The sequence below is a fragment of the Ovis aries genome, chromosome 12 (assembly GCF_016772045.2).
Source record: "Ovis aries strain OAR_USU_Benz2616 breed Rambouillet chromosome 12, ARS-UI_Ramb_v3.0, whole genome shotgun sequence".
Taxonomy (NCBI): Eukaryota; Metazoa; Chordata; class Mammalia; order Artiodactyla; family Bovidae; genus Ovis; species Ovis aries.
Genome location: NC_056065.1, coordinates 1,823,462 through 1,840,773, shown reverse-complemented (window position 1 = coordinate 1,840,773; position 17,312 = coordinate 1,823,462). Strand labels below are relative to the sequence as shown.

Below are 17,312 nucleotides of genomic sequence, written 5' to 3'. Positions count from 1 at the left end.
TGCAAAGGCCAGTCAAGACGAATGCCCTAGATGGATGCCAGGCTTGTGATGGCATTAGTTGTGCTGGCCACAGCTCTAAAGCCCTGGGTGCGTGTCAGCTCAGGATCATGGCTGGACGCACAGAGGAAGTAAAGGCTTTTCATGTCAGGGACACAGGGTTTCAGTCCTGGCTCTTTTCTGCATCTGTAAAATTTAAATCAAGATGCCTGTCTCGTGGCGTGAGGATGGAAACAAGGTGTGCTGAGCACGTGGCCCCATGCCTGGCACCCAGTAGCTGCTCAGCGAATGCCCTCTGCTGTAGGAACAGTAGCCCTAGTTCTGGGGGTCATATTAGCTGAAATAGCAGCAGCTAACGTAGAAGCAGGAGCCTTTGGTGGTTTTTCTAGCTATTTTAAATATGGGTATTTTCAGAAACCAAAGGGTTTTGAGATACAGCAAAAGGGATCTAAGTAAGCTTTAAGGAAGAACCTACTAGCAGTTGGGGTATAAATGGACTTTAGAATGGGTGGCCAGGGAACGTCCTTGGAGATCTTTCAGAAACAAGCTTTCCGTGGGCAGGAGAGGAGAGCAAGAGAAGTGACAGGCTTCAGAGAGCCCCAGCCTGCAGCCAGACGGCAGCAGAACCAGTTTGGCTACAAGGAAGCTTCTGTCAACCGCCCTGTAGTTTAGCTACAAAATGAACCGGAACCTTCCAAAGATCAAATTCCACACACTCTGGGCAAAAGGCAACTTCCTGTTTCAAGAGTTAGAACAGACAGAGCTATTAAAACTTCCCTCTGCCCCTCCCCAGCCCCTGGCTTTCCCTGCTACTGCTCCCCTACCGAAGGCATTGTGAAAACAAAACTCACCCTGGCTCTTCAGATTCTCCCTTGATACACATGGGCTTACATTCCAGAGTCTGTGTGCGGAAAGCAAATGGTCACCCTGCTTTTGCCAAAACCCCAACTATTTAAAACACGGCTGTGGCCCGGCCAGACCTCAGACTTACCCTGTGCCCACTGCCCCGGCCTGTGGCTCATGTTCCCAGAGCCCAGCTCTGCCAGGCTGTGTGGGAGAGGGTGCCCGTGGGCTGGTGCAGCGGGCAGTGGGTACGGCAGTCGCTGTGTGGGAGAGGGTGTCTGTGGGCTGGTGCAGCGGGCAGGGGGTGGCCTGGTGCCGAGGCGGGCGGCAAGCATGTAGCCGTTGCTGGTGTCCCTGGCGTGCAGTACACGGAAGATGTGGCGACACTGGGCTTGTCCATGTGGCGTGATGTCACTGCAGTGTCTGTACTGGGTGATGGTTGTAGGCACACATGTACGTGTGTATATTCACGTATGTGATGTGTGCGTGGAGGGAATGTTTGCAAATGTAGGAGTGTCTCTGTGTGTGCAAAACATCTATGGGTGTTGTGCAAGACCCGTTATTTATCAGCACAGGTGGTGTTTGGGAAGCTGTTGCTGTGAGTGTACAGTATGTAGGGGGAGGTGGTGCTTAAAAGTGCGTGTGATGGGCTTTCTTTGCAGGGTGGCGGGTGAGCAAGGCTATTTGTGTCTATGTTCTGCACAGTGTGTGTATGGACCTTTTGTGAAAACACACCGACCTGTGCAGGGTGGAGCGAGCACAGCCTCGTGATCGTGAACACGTGTGACTGATTATTTGTGCGTGCAGGTGGGGTAGTACTTGTGAACACACAACTGGAGTAGCACATTGTACGATGCCTGTCTGCTACGTATGTGAACTTATTTTGATGGGCGTATTCATAATCCGTTTAGTATTTCTCTAATTTCTTAAAGAGGTTGTATTTAACATAATTAATCTTTCTTGTTCTCACTCATTTAGTATCATTATGCATGTACGTGTGCTAAGTCACTTCAGTTGTGTCTAACTCTTTGCGCCCCCATGGATTGCAGCCCACCAGGCTCCTCTGTCCAGGGGGATTCTCCAGGCAAGAATACTGGAGTGGGTTTCCATGCCCTCCTCCAGAGGATCTTCCCAACCCAGGGTCGAACCAGCATCTCCTGTACTGGCAGGAGGGTTCTTTACCACTAGAGTATCATTATAAATGTCCTTATTTTGCTGACCTCTGTGGAAGAGATGCCCTTGGGGTCTCTAATCTGTACAGATCTATTTGTGGCCCTGCTAAATGTTCCCAGACTGTGAAGGTTTTAAAGTTAATATGTCTCCTTTTCACAGAAGCTGTTCTCGCCTTCAGTTGTGCCTCAGTGGGCCTCTCAATTCCTCTTTCTCTCTCCCTCTCCTAATTTTCCTGTTTCTAATCTCTCATGGGCTAGAAACCCAGCAAGTCAACACCTATCATCAGTTCAGTTCAGTCACTCAGTCGTGTCTGACTCCCCGTGACCCCATGAATCACAGCACGCCAGGCCTCCTTGTCCATCATCAACCCCCGGACCTCACTCAAACTCACGTCCATCGAGTCAGTGATGCCATCCAGCCATCTCATCCTCGGTCGTCCCCTTCTCCTCCTGCCCCCAATCCCTCCCAGCATCAAAGTCTTTTCCAATGAGTCAACTCTTCACACGAGGTGGCCAAAGTACTGGAGCTTCAGCTTTAGCATCATTCCTTCCAAAGAACACCCAGGATTGACCTCCTTTAGAATAGACTGGTTGGATCTCCTGGCAGTTCAAGGGACTCTCAAGAGTCTCCTCCAACACCACAATTCAAAAGCATCAATTCTTCGGCGCTCAGCTTTCTTCACAGTCCAACTCTCACATCCATATGTGACCACTGGAAAAACCATAGCCTTGACTAGATGGACCTTAGACAGCAAAGTAATGTCTCTGCTTTTGTAATTATGTTTAAATAAGAGTATCTGGAAACAGTTAGAACTGGACATGGAACAACAGACTGGTTCCAAATAGGAAAAGGAGTACGTCAAGGCTGTATATTGTCGCCCTGCTTATTTAACTTATATGCAGAGTCCATCATGGGAAACGTTGGGATGGAAGAAGCACAAGCTGGAATCAAGATTGCCAAGAGAAATATCAATCACCTCAGATATGCAGATGACACCACCCTTATGGCAGAAGGTGAAGAGGAGCTAAAAAGCCTCTTAATGAAAGTGAAAGTGGAGAGTGAAAAAGTTGGCTTAAAGCTCAACATTCAGAAAACGAAGATCATGGCATCCAGTCCCATCACTTCATGGGAAATAGATGGGGAAACAGTGGAAACAGTGTCAGACTTTATTTTTCTGGGCTCCAAAATCACTGTAGATGGTGACTACAGCCATGAAATTAAAAGACGCTTGCTCCTTGAAAGAAAAGTTATGACCAACCTAGATAGCATATTCAAAAGCAGAGACATTACTTTGCCAACTAAGGTCCGTCTAGTCAAAGCTATGATTTTTCCAGTAGTCATGTATGGATGTGAGAGTTGGACTGTGAAGAAGGCTGAGTGCCGAAGAATTGATGCGTTTGAACTGTGGTGTTGGAGAAGACTCCTGAGAGTCCCTTGGACTGCAAGGAGATCCAACCAGTCCATTCTGAAGGAGATCAACCCTGGGATTTCTTTGGAAGGAATGATGCTAAAGCTGAAGCTCCAGTACTTTGGCCACCTCGTGTGAAGAGTTGACTCATTGGAAAAGACTCTGATGCTGGGAGGGATTGGGGGCAGGAGGAGAAGGGGATGACAGAGGATGAGATGGCTGGATGGCATCACTGACTCAATGGACGTGAGTCTGAGTGAACTCCGGGAGATGGTGATGGACAGGGGGGCCTGGCGTGCTGCAATTCATGGGGTCACAAAGAGTCGGACACAACTGAACGACTGAACTGAACTGAAGCGTATCTGGACTCCAAGGAACTCTTCGGGGACTAAATTATAAGAGCTTTGTTGCATGGACATTGTAACATGTATTTGGCTTCCTGAAGATCTTCCTTGCTTAGGTTTTGGTTCTTTGACTCTTAGGAACTGAAGTTACCAGACAACTAACCATTGGATCTGTGATACGGGTGTGCGCATGGACGTGTGCTTCAAAGGTGTTTGTGGTTGTATTTGTATGAGAAGTGACAAGTGTGTTGGGTTGTGTACAAGGCCAGGTTCAGTCATGCCCATACACACAGATGAGTTGTGTGCACTGAGTAGAAAGGTGTGGTGTTGCTGGACCCATGCGGACTGGATCGCTTCCTGTCAGGGAGAGCGCTGTGTCTTCTGTGTGTTTGTGGGCATGCACAGATGAGCCGCGGGGCTGCGGAGGCCCTTTCTCCTGTGCAGAGGCCAGGGAAGGTGATGAGGGCCCAGGTAGGGTGGGAGCAAGGGTCTGAGAAGTCCGGTGCCAGGGTCCCTCTCCAGGGGGAGACAGTGTGACCCTGGCCCAGGTCTGGTTCTGCTCTGAGCCTGAGTGAGGCTCCCGCAGCCACACCAAGGGAGCACGGGGGCCTAGAGACTTGCAGAGCCTGTTCCTAACACTACGACTCCTCCTTCCTTGTCCTTCACTTTGCTGTTCTCAGCGTGGAAAAGAATGAAGATAGAGTAAAATCTCATTAATTTAAATGTCGCCACTTTGGGGCTTAAATGATCTGTTTAGAGGTGGATTAAAGTTGGCCTTTCCTGGATGGATGAAATGAGATCTCAAGTGACAGTGGGGAATCGCTTTTGAACCCTCCAGATGAAGTTAACAGACTGGTCTGAAGCACATCAGGAGCCTCTGTCCTCGTGGGCTGATAAACACTGGGATCACTCCACTTTGAGTCATTGAATGAGGGCCTGGTGATTTGGATTAGTGTGATTTTACTGCACTATTAACCATGGTCATCAGTGATATCACTGCCTCTGAAGGTGCCACCCCTCACCCTGTCCACAGTCGTGGGGAGGTGTGCGCATCTCCCCGCTGCACAGATGGAAGGGGAGCTCTAGGCTCAGAGGGGCCAGCCTCGCCCCCAGTCACCCTGCTTCTCAGCAGAGCTTGGATGCGGCCAGGTCTCCCCTGGGTCCCGTGCTCTCCTCCATGGCGACCCTGGAACCAGCTCCGCTCAGCTTGAACAGATGCCCAAGCTCAGCGCTCCTCCCTGCTTGCCTCCTGCCTTGCTCCCTGAGTGGAGGAGGGCTTCGCTTGCTCTGGGCACCGGCCTCCTGCCTCCGCCTGACCCCCCACCCCTCCCCGCAGCCCGTATTCACCGCCCTGTTCATTTCTGTTTCCAGTGCAATGTGCCACCCCAAGCCCTCCCACCTCCCCTGCCTCCCCGGCTCCACCAGCCAACCCCCTACCGTCTGAACCCCCGCGGGGCGCCGACAGCAGCCATGTCATGCGGGTCTGAGCTCTGACGTAAGCACTTTTCTACCGTATTTCATCCAGCCCCGGGCGTGGGACCCCTGCCCTTCCCCGGCCAGCCGCCTGCACCCTCCATCCTGCCCGCCATCGCTTCTCCCGCGCCGGCACGCCTCGCCGCTCTTCCCCTCCGTCCATCCATCCTGCGCGGTGCTGGGCTGGAGCCGGCTGGCAGGGCTGCTCCCAGGAAGCTGCCGGTCCAGTGGCTTTGCATCTCCAGGAGCAGACGGGACAGAGGCCGCTCCTGTCCGCTGTTAGAGGGCTGCCCCAGCTCCCCACCCCTGCACCTCCTGTCGGCCTGCAAGCCTGCCATCTGTTCCCTGCCTCAGAAGCCCCTAAAAGCTGCTTCTCCCAGATCTTATCTCTCCCAGATGGTGCCCAGGTCTTCTGTAAATTAAAGTGTCCCCGGACAGCTCTAGGCAAAGGCTGTGTCCCTTCCCCCTAGCACACAGCCCCTCAGTATCAGGCAGCTGAACAAGAACTGACTTCTGTTCCTTTGTCCCCTTCTCTCAGGGTTGAGGGGTGATTTTTGCAGGAGAGACTTCTTTCTGGGTGGGTGGGCTGGAGGGCCCGCCCCCCTGTGCAGTGCCTTCTCACCCGCGTCTCTCTCCTCCAGTGCAAGCCCTGGCTGAAGCCAACGCCGCGAAGCTCCAGAGAGCCACGTTCTGAAGCCCACCTCTGCCCTGCTGCCCACCCTGGCCCTCTGCCCCTGCGCTCCGGTGGGAATCCCGCAGGGAGCCAGGCCAGGGGCTGGGGTCGCCGCCAACAGCAGCACAGACACTGTGGCGTCCACACCGCCGGGGCTCCGGCCCGAGATCCTCGCGACTCAGACGGCCGCCCTAGGCCGGGGCCTCAGGTGGCAGGGTGAGGAGCGCCATCCTGTCTGCTGCCCTCGGCACAGGGAGCCTCGCTCTGGCCCTGGCTGGGGTTGTGACAGCCCTGCTGGAACATTCCTTAGTGGAGAAGACACCCTGGTGGGGAATGCACCCTGGGCCCTCTTAGGTTAGGACTCGTCTCTCGATGCCAAGAGCGGGGCCTGCCGTCATCCCCTTCCATCAGCCCCGCCCTGCTGTCCAGCGGTGCCCAGGGTCTTGGCACATCCTTGTTTACTGGGTGCTCCTTTGGGGTCCAGTGGAGATTGACCACCTACCTGAGCCAAAGACAAGCTGACGAGAGATGGGAGAGGCTCCTCGGCTCCGGAGGGGAGCGCTGGCTGTGGGTGGGAAGCAGCAGGTGTGTGCAGCGTCTGAGGGCAGGTTGAGAAGGGGTGGCGGAGAGATGGGGAGAGGTCTCGGGAGGGCAAGAGGAAAGGGAATGGCAGGGCTTGTGCGCGAGGAGGAGGGGGAGAATGGAGATGAGAAGGGGATCGGGTTGGTCTCCCCGGGGTGGAGCCTCAGGTTAGTGCCAGGCACAGCGCCAGGTGTCAGCTCAGCTCTCCCCACCTTGTGCCAGGATCGGGGGCTGCCAGCTCCAGGACCCCCGCGGAGCCCGCTGCTGCAGGGTGGAGGTGTGTGCTGAGGGCCTGGGGAGCGCGGGCTGGGGACAGCTCCTTCTGGGTCTGGGCCTGACCTCGGCCTCCCCATCCTGGGGTTAGGAGCAGAGAAAAGGACCTGTCTTGGTCCTGCTGGAAGACCAGAAAGTGTGGGGTGGTCAGGGTGTGGAGCATGTGGTCAGCCACGGGGCCTTTCCCTAAACATTTCTGTGACACTCTCATCTCCTTCCCCCTGGAATGTGCTGTGGGCCAGCTGAACGTGTGCCCCAGGAGAGCAGATGTGGCCTGAACCTGGTAGGCCAGATTCTGGAGCCCTACTCTCAATCCCAGGCGTCCTACATGGGGATAAGTTGAAGCTGTTGGAGCGTCTCCCTTCTCGTGTGGCTCGTTCACACCCTGCGTAGCCGGGGGACCGGTGGTGGAGAGACAGGAGCCAAGCCTGTTGTCCCCCTGCTCCACCACCTTCTGATGAATGTAGCCGGAGAGGATGGGGGAGCTAGAGTGAAACCCCTGGCCCCTAGACCTTCTCTTTGCCAGGGTTGCTTCCCCGAGACTTCAACCTGACCTCCAACGACCCTGAGAACGAGCAATTCCTCTCCACTCCTTCGTGGCTGGGACGGTTATGGTTCATATGCAAGTAAAGCTAACAATTCACTCAACAAATATTTACTGAGCACCTTTTATGTACCAGGCACTGTTCTAGGTGCTTAGGACATTCCCGTGTTTCTGAGGGTTTACAGATGGGAGGATTTGCTCACCCTCAAATCTAGCAGGTTTTTGTAAGCGTGACCCTTGGCTGCATCTCCCATCTTCAGCACAGCTCAAGCACCCCAAACTTGTCCTTTCTCCCCCATAGACTGGCAGGTGGGATCAGCTCCCAGGTAACCCTCTCTCCCTTCTCCGTCTTCTCCCACGCCTTGTCCATCCATAAAAAGCAGATTTTTGGGGTCCTTCCATGCCTTCCCCTTTCTTCGTGTCTTTTTTTTTAAGCGATGTTTTTAGAAATACATGTGAAATACCAAGGATTAATGTCTGCCCCTCTGCGACCTCTCCTTCACCTCTTTTTCATAAAGCTGGCTCTTTATGTTGCTTTACATGCCTTAATATATGTTTTGTGAAGATTTATCATTTTACAGATGTGTATATAATATATATATTTGTTTGGACATCTGATCCTTTCCTGAAACTCCTGGCCAGGCCCGTTTTCTCTCCTTTCCTTTCCACAGCATTCCAAGCATACTGCGGCCATACCCCATGCCTTTTGATCCAAAGAGGGGGAGAGGAGTTATTTTGAGACAGATCTATTTTACGTTTTTGTTATAAAAGCAAATCTATTTTCAAAATGTGCAATGTCTGAATGGAATTGGCAGACGATGTGAGGGACGGTGGGGGTGGGGGCTGCCTCTAGGTCCAGCCCCCCACCTTTCCGTCCTCCTCAGCAGCCTCCTCCTTCCCATTCCCGGTCTGCCAAGGGCTGGTCCCCAGAGCTCAGCCGGAGAGGATCTTGCCAGGGCAGGACATTCTCTTGCAGTCCTGGTCTAAGGATTTGATTACACTGTCAACTTTTGATGACTCTCTAGGGTTATTGAATGTGAACCTTCTTGAAGGAAATGTTTACAGCTGTGTGCACAGAAGCAGACCCTTGCAGGCATACATGCCCCAGATGTGCTCCTGGACCACCACCTTTATCACCCTGCTGGAATATGCCAAACAGCACTGAGGATGTCTGTCTATCGTTTGATGGACCCAGGATATGGTGCAACGGCCAGTGGAAACAGTTTGACATCTCTGGTCCTTCGGGGCAGACACATTCAAGTTCCTTGGACTTCTCACATTCCTCTTCACTTGGTCCCTCTCTGGTCTGGGTGACATTTATGGCACCTGCCTCCCTCTGTGACCTTTCTTCTGGGGCCCGTTGTTAAGGGGATGGTACCCCAGTCTGGCATCCAGACTGTGAAGTCAGCCCTGAGGGTCCGAAGGACAAGGTGCATCTCAGCCTTGCCCAGGACTTTCCTGCTGCTGGGGCCCTGAGCTAAGCCAGCTCAGCCTTCCAAACTGCTTAGTGACTACTGAAGTGGGCAAGGGGCTCTTGCTTTGCAAAGATTTGGGCAGAATGGAAGTCTTTTGTCCAGATCTGGAATCAAAGGTTTTGGAACCTAGCACAGAGCTCCTGGCCAGCCTTAGAAGCCTGGCCTCCCACTTTGACCTTTGCTGGCACCCTATTCCCAGCCTAAAGCATCTTGCTAGGAATGAAGGGGGCCTGGCTGGGAGCCCAGAGCTAAGTAACCCACCTGGGGAAAGCCCTGGTTACTAACCTGGGGCCTTCCCAATTAACACATTACCTCCCTCAACAATAACCAGGAGGCTGTAATCAAGTACTAATGTTGTCACTTTAGAGACTTTCTGAGGTTGAAGGCTGTGCGTACTTGCTCACCTGCGTCGGTGAGAGGGATGCTCTTGGAGCAGGGCTGACTATAGCAAGACAGAAGTAATTCCCTTCCCTTTAGGCAGCCCCTCACCTGGCAGCTCTTAAATCTAAGGAAAATATGAAATATACGTATATATACATATATCTATTTATGCACATATTGGGGCCAATTTGATTTGCTAGTATTAGACAATAAACTATACAAGGAAATTGATGATCTTGGTGTCTTTATTTAGTATAAAAGTGACCTTAGAAGAAGAGTTCAGGTTAGATAAACAGTGACTATCTGTCAGGGCTCTGTAACAGCCCCTCCCCAGGGAGGGGCCATCCCGACTGACAGGTGAGAGCTTGCTTCCTTCTCAGCAACATTCTTTTTATAGATGCAGGTACTGAAGCACTGAGTGAACTCTGCATTTGTATCTTGCAAGTTTGTATAAACCCAATCCAGGAAATAAACGGTTTGTACAAGTGGCGTGTTTCTGGCACTGCGTGTCCATGTCTGCCGTGCCTGGCCTTGGGGTCCATGGCAGAAAGGGCGAGGAGGCCTGGGCTAGGCCTTCCCTAAGGGACCACCTGCTCCCCCTAAGCCGTGGGCTGCCCCCCTTGGCCTCCCTCCCTGGCAGGAATCCCAGAATTCTCAGAAGGATGGGACCTCCCCACAGACTGGGGCTGATGGTTTGTGGTCAACACCACTGTCATCTTTTTGATCCACGTGATCCCAGATCAAGACTTGTCCCAAGAACCTGAACAATGGGAGTATCAGATACTTTAGGCCCTGGAACCTTCCACTGAAGTCAGGGTGAGGGTTGGTATCAGAAAGGCTGCCTGAATTCATCTAGCTTCAGAGATTTGGGGCCACATCTCTTGGCAGGTACTCAGTGTTTATCCTTTATTGACACTCAGTGTGAAGGACTTTAGCAGAGCTGCTCAATTTGAAATCTGTTTGTGAGGAGTGAAAATTAAGAATTAAGAAATTCTTAATTAAGAAGCAGATGGAGAGTGAACATGAACCCAGGACAGCAGCAGGCTTTGCTGGGCTTCCGCAGGATATCTGGGGAGAGAAGGTGGCATTCATGGTTCAAGAAAGAGGATATAGGAAGGCAAGCCTGATTAGCTTGGTTCTATCGGCTGGTTTTGAATTATGGACACCACTTCTCATCCCTAAAGGGCTAGTAGCATGTATATTAATGACTGGATTTTGGATTTTGCGACATCCCAAGAGAGTTATAAACCTTAATGTCCTTTGTGATGCAAGAACTGGGACCAGATGCAGGCTCACCCAGAAGCCTGTAGAGCTGGAGGAGGTGTACTGGAGAAACGGTCCACGTGCAGGACCTGCTCCTCTGTCCGCAGCTCCGGGTCCAGGCCAGAGCCAGGAGCTTGGAGAGGAGGTGGAGTGTGATGGCCCGGCTTCCCTCTAGGTGGAATGCTCACAGGCCCTGACTGCTCCACCCTCTGGCCCAGATCAGTCCTTCCATCAAGCCAAGCTAGGGGTGCAAAAGGGGTCGGTAGTCAGGAACCAGACATGAAAAAGCAGCTCGGAGAAGGCCCTTTAAGGAGCAGAGTTTGTAACTGCATGGGCATGTCTTTATTCTTGATGAGAGGCATGCTGGGGCCAGGCAAGCAGCCAGACTTCAGACCCTGCTGCTGCAGGGAACGGGGGCCATGCCACACACCCCCTTATCCCCAAGCCTCCAGTGCAGACCTGGCTCACCCCACTGCGAGACTGGTGCTCAATTCCTGGCCCCGCACCTTGCTAGCTGCATAAAGATTTGGGCAAGTCACTAAAATTCTTGAATCACAATTTCCTTATCAGTGAAATGGGGGTATTAACTACCATCCATAAGGAGCTCTAGTGAATATCAAATAAAAAAAAATGGATGGAAAACACTTTGAAAATGCAAATTCATTTACAAATGTGAGGCGATGGTAGTGACCCTGTGTTGGCCCCCTGGCTGTCTTTAGGGTCACGATGGAGGGAGAGGGAGAGTGTTTCCTTGGCTGACCCCACCGTCTTCGCTGGAGAACTTCGGTAGGGCCCCTACCCTTCAGCCATCGGAGTCCTTCCCCTGCCCACTTCCATCCCTGCAGCCCCAGGAGCAGCTGCACTCTCCCAGCCCTTCCCCACGAACCAGAGCAGGCATCCCAGGGCCTGCGTCGTCCTCGCGGGGGTTGCCCCCATGAAGGGGCCCCTCTTCAGGATGGTGGGCTGTAGACAAACCCCTCGGGCCCAACCCTGGTATGCAGTGCTGTCATCCGAGGATCAGATGAAGACGGTCCAGTTTCCGGAGAGTTCAGTTCCTAGCTTACAGGCGGGCTCCGTGGCTGAGAGGAATGTATTCCTAGCCGCTACTCCTAGTAGCTCAGATGGCAAAGAATCCGCCTGCAATGCGAGAGACCTGGGTTTGATCCCTGGGTTGGGAAGATCCTCTGGAGAAGGAACGGCTACCCACTCCAGTATTCTGGCCTGGAGAATTCCATGGACTGTGGCAGTCCATGGGGTCACAAAGATTCGGATACAACTGAGCAACTTTCACTCCTGTGGGAGCAGTTTGAAACTACAATTAAAATCCGAGTCTTTCATATAGCAGCACTAGACAGTAGGCTAATAATAGTAATATTAATAACAATTATTACAACTATATGAGAATAGTAATAACAATGGCTCATTAAGTATTCACTATGAGCCAGGTCCAATTCTATGTTCTTCACATGCATTTACTCACTAATTCTCATGTTTATGTGATTATTATCCAAGAAACTGAGGCATAAAAAGAGTGAACAGAATATCTAAAGGTCTTATGAAGCTGGAGTGAAGCCCAGGGGACTCTGATTTCATAGCCTGAGCTCTCTACCTACCAGTTTCAGTGGGAATTATATGGCCCCCTAAGGGTGATTTTGAAAATTTTCAGGAGGTCTTAAGTTGTCTCAGTGTTAAAACTCAGTAAAACTTTTACTGGCATTTAGTGGCTCCAACGCACAGGAGAGTTTTCCAAAATAACGAATTGCCTTCTGTCCTGTATAACTCTCAGTTCAGTTCAGTCGCTCAGTCGTGTCCGACTCTTGGCGACCCCATGAATTGCAGCATGCCAGGCCTCCCTGTCCATCACCAACTCCCGGAGTTCACCCAACTCATGTCCATCAAGTCGGTGATGCCATCCAGCCATCTCATCCTCTGTCGGCCCCTTCTCCTCCTGCCCCCAATCCCTCCCAGCATCCCTCCCAATGAGTCAGCTCTTCTCATGAGGTGGCCAAAGTATTGGAGTTTCAGCTTCAACATCAGTCCTTCCAATGAACACCCAGGACTGATCTCCTTTAGGATGGACTGGTTGGATCTCCTTGCAGTCCAAGGAACTCTCAAGAGTCTTCTCCAACACCACAGTTCAAAAGCATCAATTCTTCAGCACTCAGCTTTCTTCACAGTCCAACTCTCACATCCATATATGACCACTGGAAAAACCATAGCCTTGACTAGACGGACCTTTGTTGGCAAAGTAATGTCTCTGCTTTTGAATATGGTCATAACTTTTCTCCCAAGGAGTAAGCGTCTTTTAATTTCATGGCTGCAGTCACCATCTGCAGTGATTTGGAGCCCCCAAAAATAAAGTCTGACACTCTTTCCACTGATTCCCCATCTATTTCCCATGAAGTGATGGGACCAGATGCCATGATCTTCGTTTTCTGAATGTTGAGCTTTAAGCCAACTTTTTCACTCTCCACTTTCACTTTCATCAAGAGGCTTTTTAGTTCCTCTTCACTTTCTGCCATAAGGGTGGTGTCATCTGCATATCTGAGGTTATTGATATTTCTCCCAGCAATCTTGATTCCAGCTTTGTTTCTTCCAGTCCAGCGTTTCTCATGATGTACTCTGCATATAAGTTAAATAAGCAGGGTGACAATATACAGCCTTGACGTGCTCCTTTTCCTATTTGGAACCAGTCTGTTGTTCCCTGTACAGTTCTAACTGTTGCTGTATAACTTTAAAACGTACAAATAGACTAAATCCACTACCAGTGTAAGTCAGTCATATTACAATTCATAATAGTTCTAAAAAGTTTTTGCATGCTTCTGCTTTTTAAAAAAATGAGTTTTCTGAATAACTCAGTAAGCTAAGAGATGCTTATTATGGAGAAGACACTTAAATGGAGTAGAGACATTGTCTCAGAATTATTGAATAATCTACTCCAATCGTTGTCTACACAATGGATCCTAACACTGCAACTACTGTATATTTGGTTCAGATGCAGTCATCTTACTGAAAAAGCAGAGGCTGATTGCAAACAGTTGACAGAGGAGCTATGAGAGAACCAAACATCATTGAAGCAAAGATTCTTGAGATGCAAGGTCTCCTTGGCTCTCCTTAATACCTGCTTTTAGAAATTATTTCATATTACAGTATTGCCTCCTTCATATTTTTTAAGTTGTTACAGCCCAAAGATGTTGTAACAACTGCACGTGGAAATGTTCGGGGCGATTGCCTGCTGTTTTTCTCAGGGTGCACGTTCAGTTGCTTTAAACAACTTAATCACCACTTCCCTTCCCAATCCATCCTATATTGCCCACTGGAAATATATGATCTCCAAGGCCTTTTAATCCCCCAGACTGAAGTTTGCCTGAACGCACGATGGCCTTTCAAAACACAGATCTGTGGGCACTTCCCTGGAGGCCCAGGGGTTACGGCTTCGCCTTCCAACGCATGGGGTGTGAGTTTAAGCCCTGGTCGGGGAGCTGAGATTACACATGCCCCTGCACTCAAAACACGTTAAAAAAGAAGCAGCAGCAATATTGTAACAAATTCAATAAAGACTAAAAATAGTCCACATCAAAAAAAAATCTTAAGGAAAAGTAAAACACAGATCTGTGACTGTGACATGGCTCCACTACCCCATCCCATATGGTAACATGGGAGCCATTTTTAACAGCACACACCAAATCCAGTTTTTGGTTTGTGGTTTTGGGTGGCCTGTGGGATTTCAGTTGCCTGACCAGGGAACACGGGCCACAGCAGTGAAAGAGCCAAATCCTAACCACCAGCCCTCCAGGGAACTCCCTCTCTCAGTCTGTCTGCACTCACGTCGTATTTCCTCCATTTTCTCACTTTGTCATCTTTAACTTGCTTCGCTACGTTAGCTCTACTTCAGTGAAGGCTGTTTCCCTCTTTTATATATATGTGTATATGCAAAGACCTCTGGTCTGTTTTTACCTAACAGTTTTTATTCTAGTGTTCACTCCCTACTGCTCTTTGATTTTTTGTATAGAGAGAGGGGTTATTTGGTTCTTTTTTTGGAAGGGTGGCCCAAGTCTTCTATTTCTCTTAAATTCAAACTTATTACAATTAGGTGCAAGCAATCTGCCTACTTTATGCCTTCTGTTAAGTCTTGTCTAACAGATGGTGACTGCAGCCATGAGATTAAAAGACGCTCACTCCTTGGAAGGAAAGTTATGACCAGCCTAGACAGCATACTGAAAAGCAGAGACATTACTTTGCCAACAAAGGTCCGTCTAATCAAGGATATGGTTTTTCCAGTGGTCATGTATGGATGTGAGAGTTGGACTGTGAAGAAAGCTGAGCGCCGAAGAATTGATGCTTTTGAACTGTGGTGTTGGAGAAGACTCTTGAGAGTCCCTTGGACTGCAAGGAGATCCAACCAGTCCATTCTAAAAGAGATCAGTCCTGGGTGTTCTTTGGAAGGAGCGATGCTAAAGCTGAAACTCCAGTACTTTGGCCACATCATGTGAAGAGTTGACTCATTGGAAAAGACTCTGATGCTGGGAGGGATTGGGGGCAGGAGGAGAAGAGGACAACAGAGGATGAGATGGCTGGCATCACTGACTTGATGGATGTGAGTCTGAGTGAACTCCGGGAGTTGGTGATGGACAGGGAGGCCTGGCGTGCTGCAATTCATGGGGTCGCAAAGAGTGGGACATGACTGAACTGAACTGAGCAGTTATATATGGAGGCATTGTGTCTTATTGTAATATTTTCTTCTTTATTATAATTATCTTGAGGTGTTTAAATGAAGGCTGTAGACTGGTCATATCATCTATGAAACTGCACTGCAGGATAGAGGGGATGTTGCAAAGGGGATGCCAGCTCTAATGGGATTGAGAACCACTGCTCTCCACTGAGAGAGAGGAGGTTAGGAACCAGCCAGCTTCTCCTTTTTCAGGCCCAGAGAGGGATGAGGGATGCAGCCGTATCTACACAGCAGGTGGGCAGGCTAGAACCAAGCGTCCTGACTCGTTGTCCAGCCCCATCCCAAGCCTAGATTCGTCTTTCCACAGCTCAGCCTCACAGTCCAGAGCTGGACAATGCTGGGGGAAAGGGGTGAAGCTGTGTGACTAACGCCCTGGGGACATTTCTGCCCTAGAGTCAACTGGATCTAGCCCTCTAAGACGGCCAGCAACAGGCCTCGGGTAGCTGCTTGTCGCCCCCAGCGTCTAGCACGGGCACCAGAGCAAAGCGATCAAACTGCTTTACAAGATGAACCTATTAATGTTGTTGCTCAGACGTGTCCAACTCTTGGTGACCTCATGGACTGCAGCGCGCCACTTCCGCGTCCTTTACTGTCTCCTGGAGTCTGCTCAGACTCATGTCCACTGAGTCATTGATGCCCTCCAACCATCTCATCCTGTTCATGGGGTTCTCAAGGCAAGAAAGCTGAAGTGGTTTGCCATCCCCTTCTCCCGTGGACCACATTTTGTCAGCACTCTCCACCACGACCCGCCTGTCTTGGGTGGCCCTACACGGCATGGCTCACAGTTCCATTGAGTCAGGTGAGGCTGGGGTCCACGTGACCAATTTGGTTAGTTTTCTGTGATTGTGGTTTTCATTCTGTCTGCCCTCTGATGGATGAGGATAAGAGGCTTGTGGACCCTTCCTGATGGGAGGGACTGGCTGCCGGGAAAACTGGGTCTTGCTCTGGTGGGCAGGGCCATGCCCAGTAAATCTGTAATCCAATTTTCCGCTGATGGGTGGGGCTGTGTTCCCTCCCTGTAGTTTCCAAACTGGTAGGGGTAATGGCTGTAATGACGACCTTCTTCAAAAGGATTTCTGCCGGCACACTGAGCCTCCCAGGACTGCTGTGGCCAGCGCCCTGACCCCGTGCTGTCGACCCACGCCCCACCAGAGAGTCCCACACCCGGGCAAGTCTGGCCTATCTCTTGTGGGGTCACTGCTCCTCCCCCTCGGTCCTGGTGCACGCAAGGTTCTGTTTGTGCATTCCAAGCATCTCTGGCGGGTATGAGGTTTGATTTAAAAGGGATTGCACCCCTCCTATCATCGTGTTGCGGCTTCTCCTTTGCTTTTGGTTGTGGGCTATCTTTTTTGGTGGGTTCCAACTTGAATTTGCATTGCTGCTGCTGCTGCTGCTAATTCACTTCAGCCGTGTCCGACTCTGTGCGACCCCATAGACGGCAGCCCACCAGGCTCCCCCGTCCCTGGGATTCTCCAGGCAAGAACATTGGAGTGGGTTGCCATTTCCTTCTCCAAGGCATGAAAGTGAAAAGTGAAGGTGAAGTTGCTCAGTCACGTCTGACTTAGCGACCCCATGGACTGCAGCCTACCAGGCTCCTCCGTCCATGGGATTTTCCTGGCAACAGTACTGGAGTGGGGTGCCATTGCCTTCTCATTAGCATCCCTTAATACTGGCTGGAGGTACCATGGTAATACTGCTTTTGACTTCACTCTTGAGTTCATACTGCATTTATTAATGAATTTCATCAACAAATGAATTTATTAATAGTACTTTCCCAAAGAGAAGCAGATCCCAACTCTTCCCACACCATCCACCAAACCATGTAAGGAACCCAGGTACTGCTTACTCTCAGTTCTTCCCTAAACAGTCCAAGATTTGCCAGAGAGATGGAAACTGCAGAACTCAGCCTCAGGGGATGGCTTGGGGGGAATTACGAGAGTCAGATGGGTGTGGACTTCCCATTTAACTCATCCAGTAGGGAGCAGTGCCCGCCAGGAGAAACCAGGAGACTGTGACTTTAAGCAGCCCTGTATGTGAGTGTATGTGGGTGAGTGCGTGTGTATATGTGTGTGTGTAGGTGTGTGTATGTGTTGGGGAGTTAATGATTTGCCAGAGGCTCATTTCACAACTTACCAAGGGTCAGCTTCCCTT

The 17,312-nt window shown here is 50.7% G+C and overlaps 1 protein-coding gene across 15 annotated transcripts in view; it reads left to right on the top strand.

The window, feature by feature from the left end:
- Positions 1-9,397, top strand: part of PLEKHA6 (pleckstrin homology domain containing A6) — a 143,073-nt gene extending 133,676 nt beyond the window's left edge. For all 15 annotated transcript variants that reach the window (XM_060396004.1, XM_060396000.1, XM_060396003.1 and 12 more), the window contains 2 exons: positions 5,137-5,260; positions 5,880-9,397. In XM_060396004.1, coding sequence (XP_060251987.1) covers positions 5,137-5,252 — 116 coding nt within the window. In that variant the 3' untranslated portion in view covers positions 5,253-5,260; positions 5,880-9,397. The remainder of the gene's footprint in view (positions 1-5,136; positions 5,261-5,879) is intronic.
- The last annotated feature ends 7,915 nt before the right edge of the window (positions 9,398-17,312 follow it).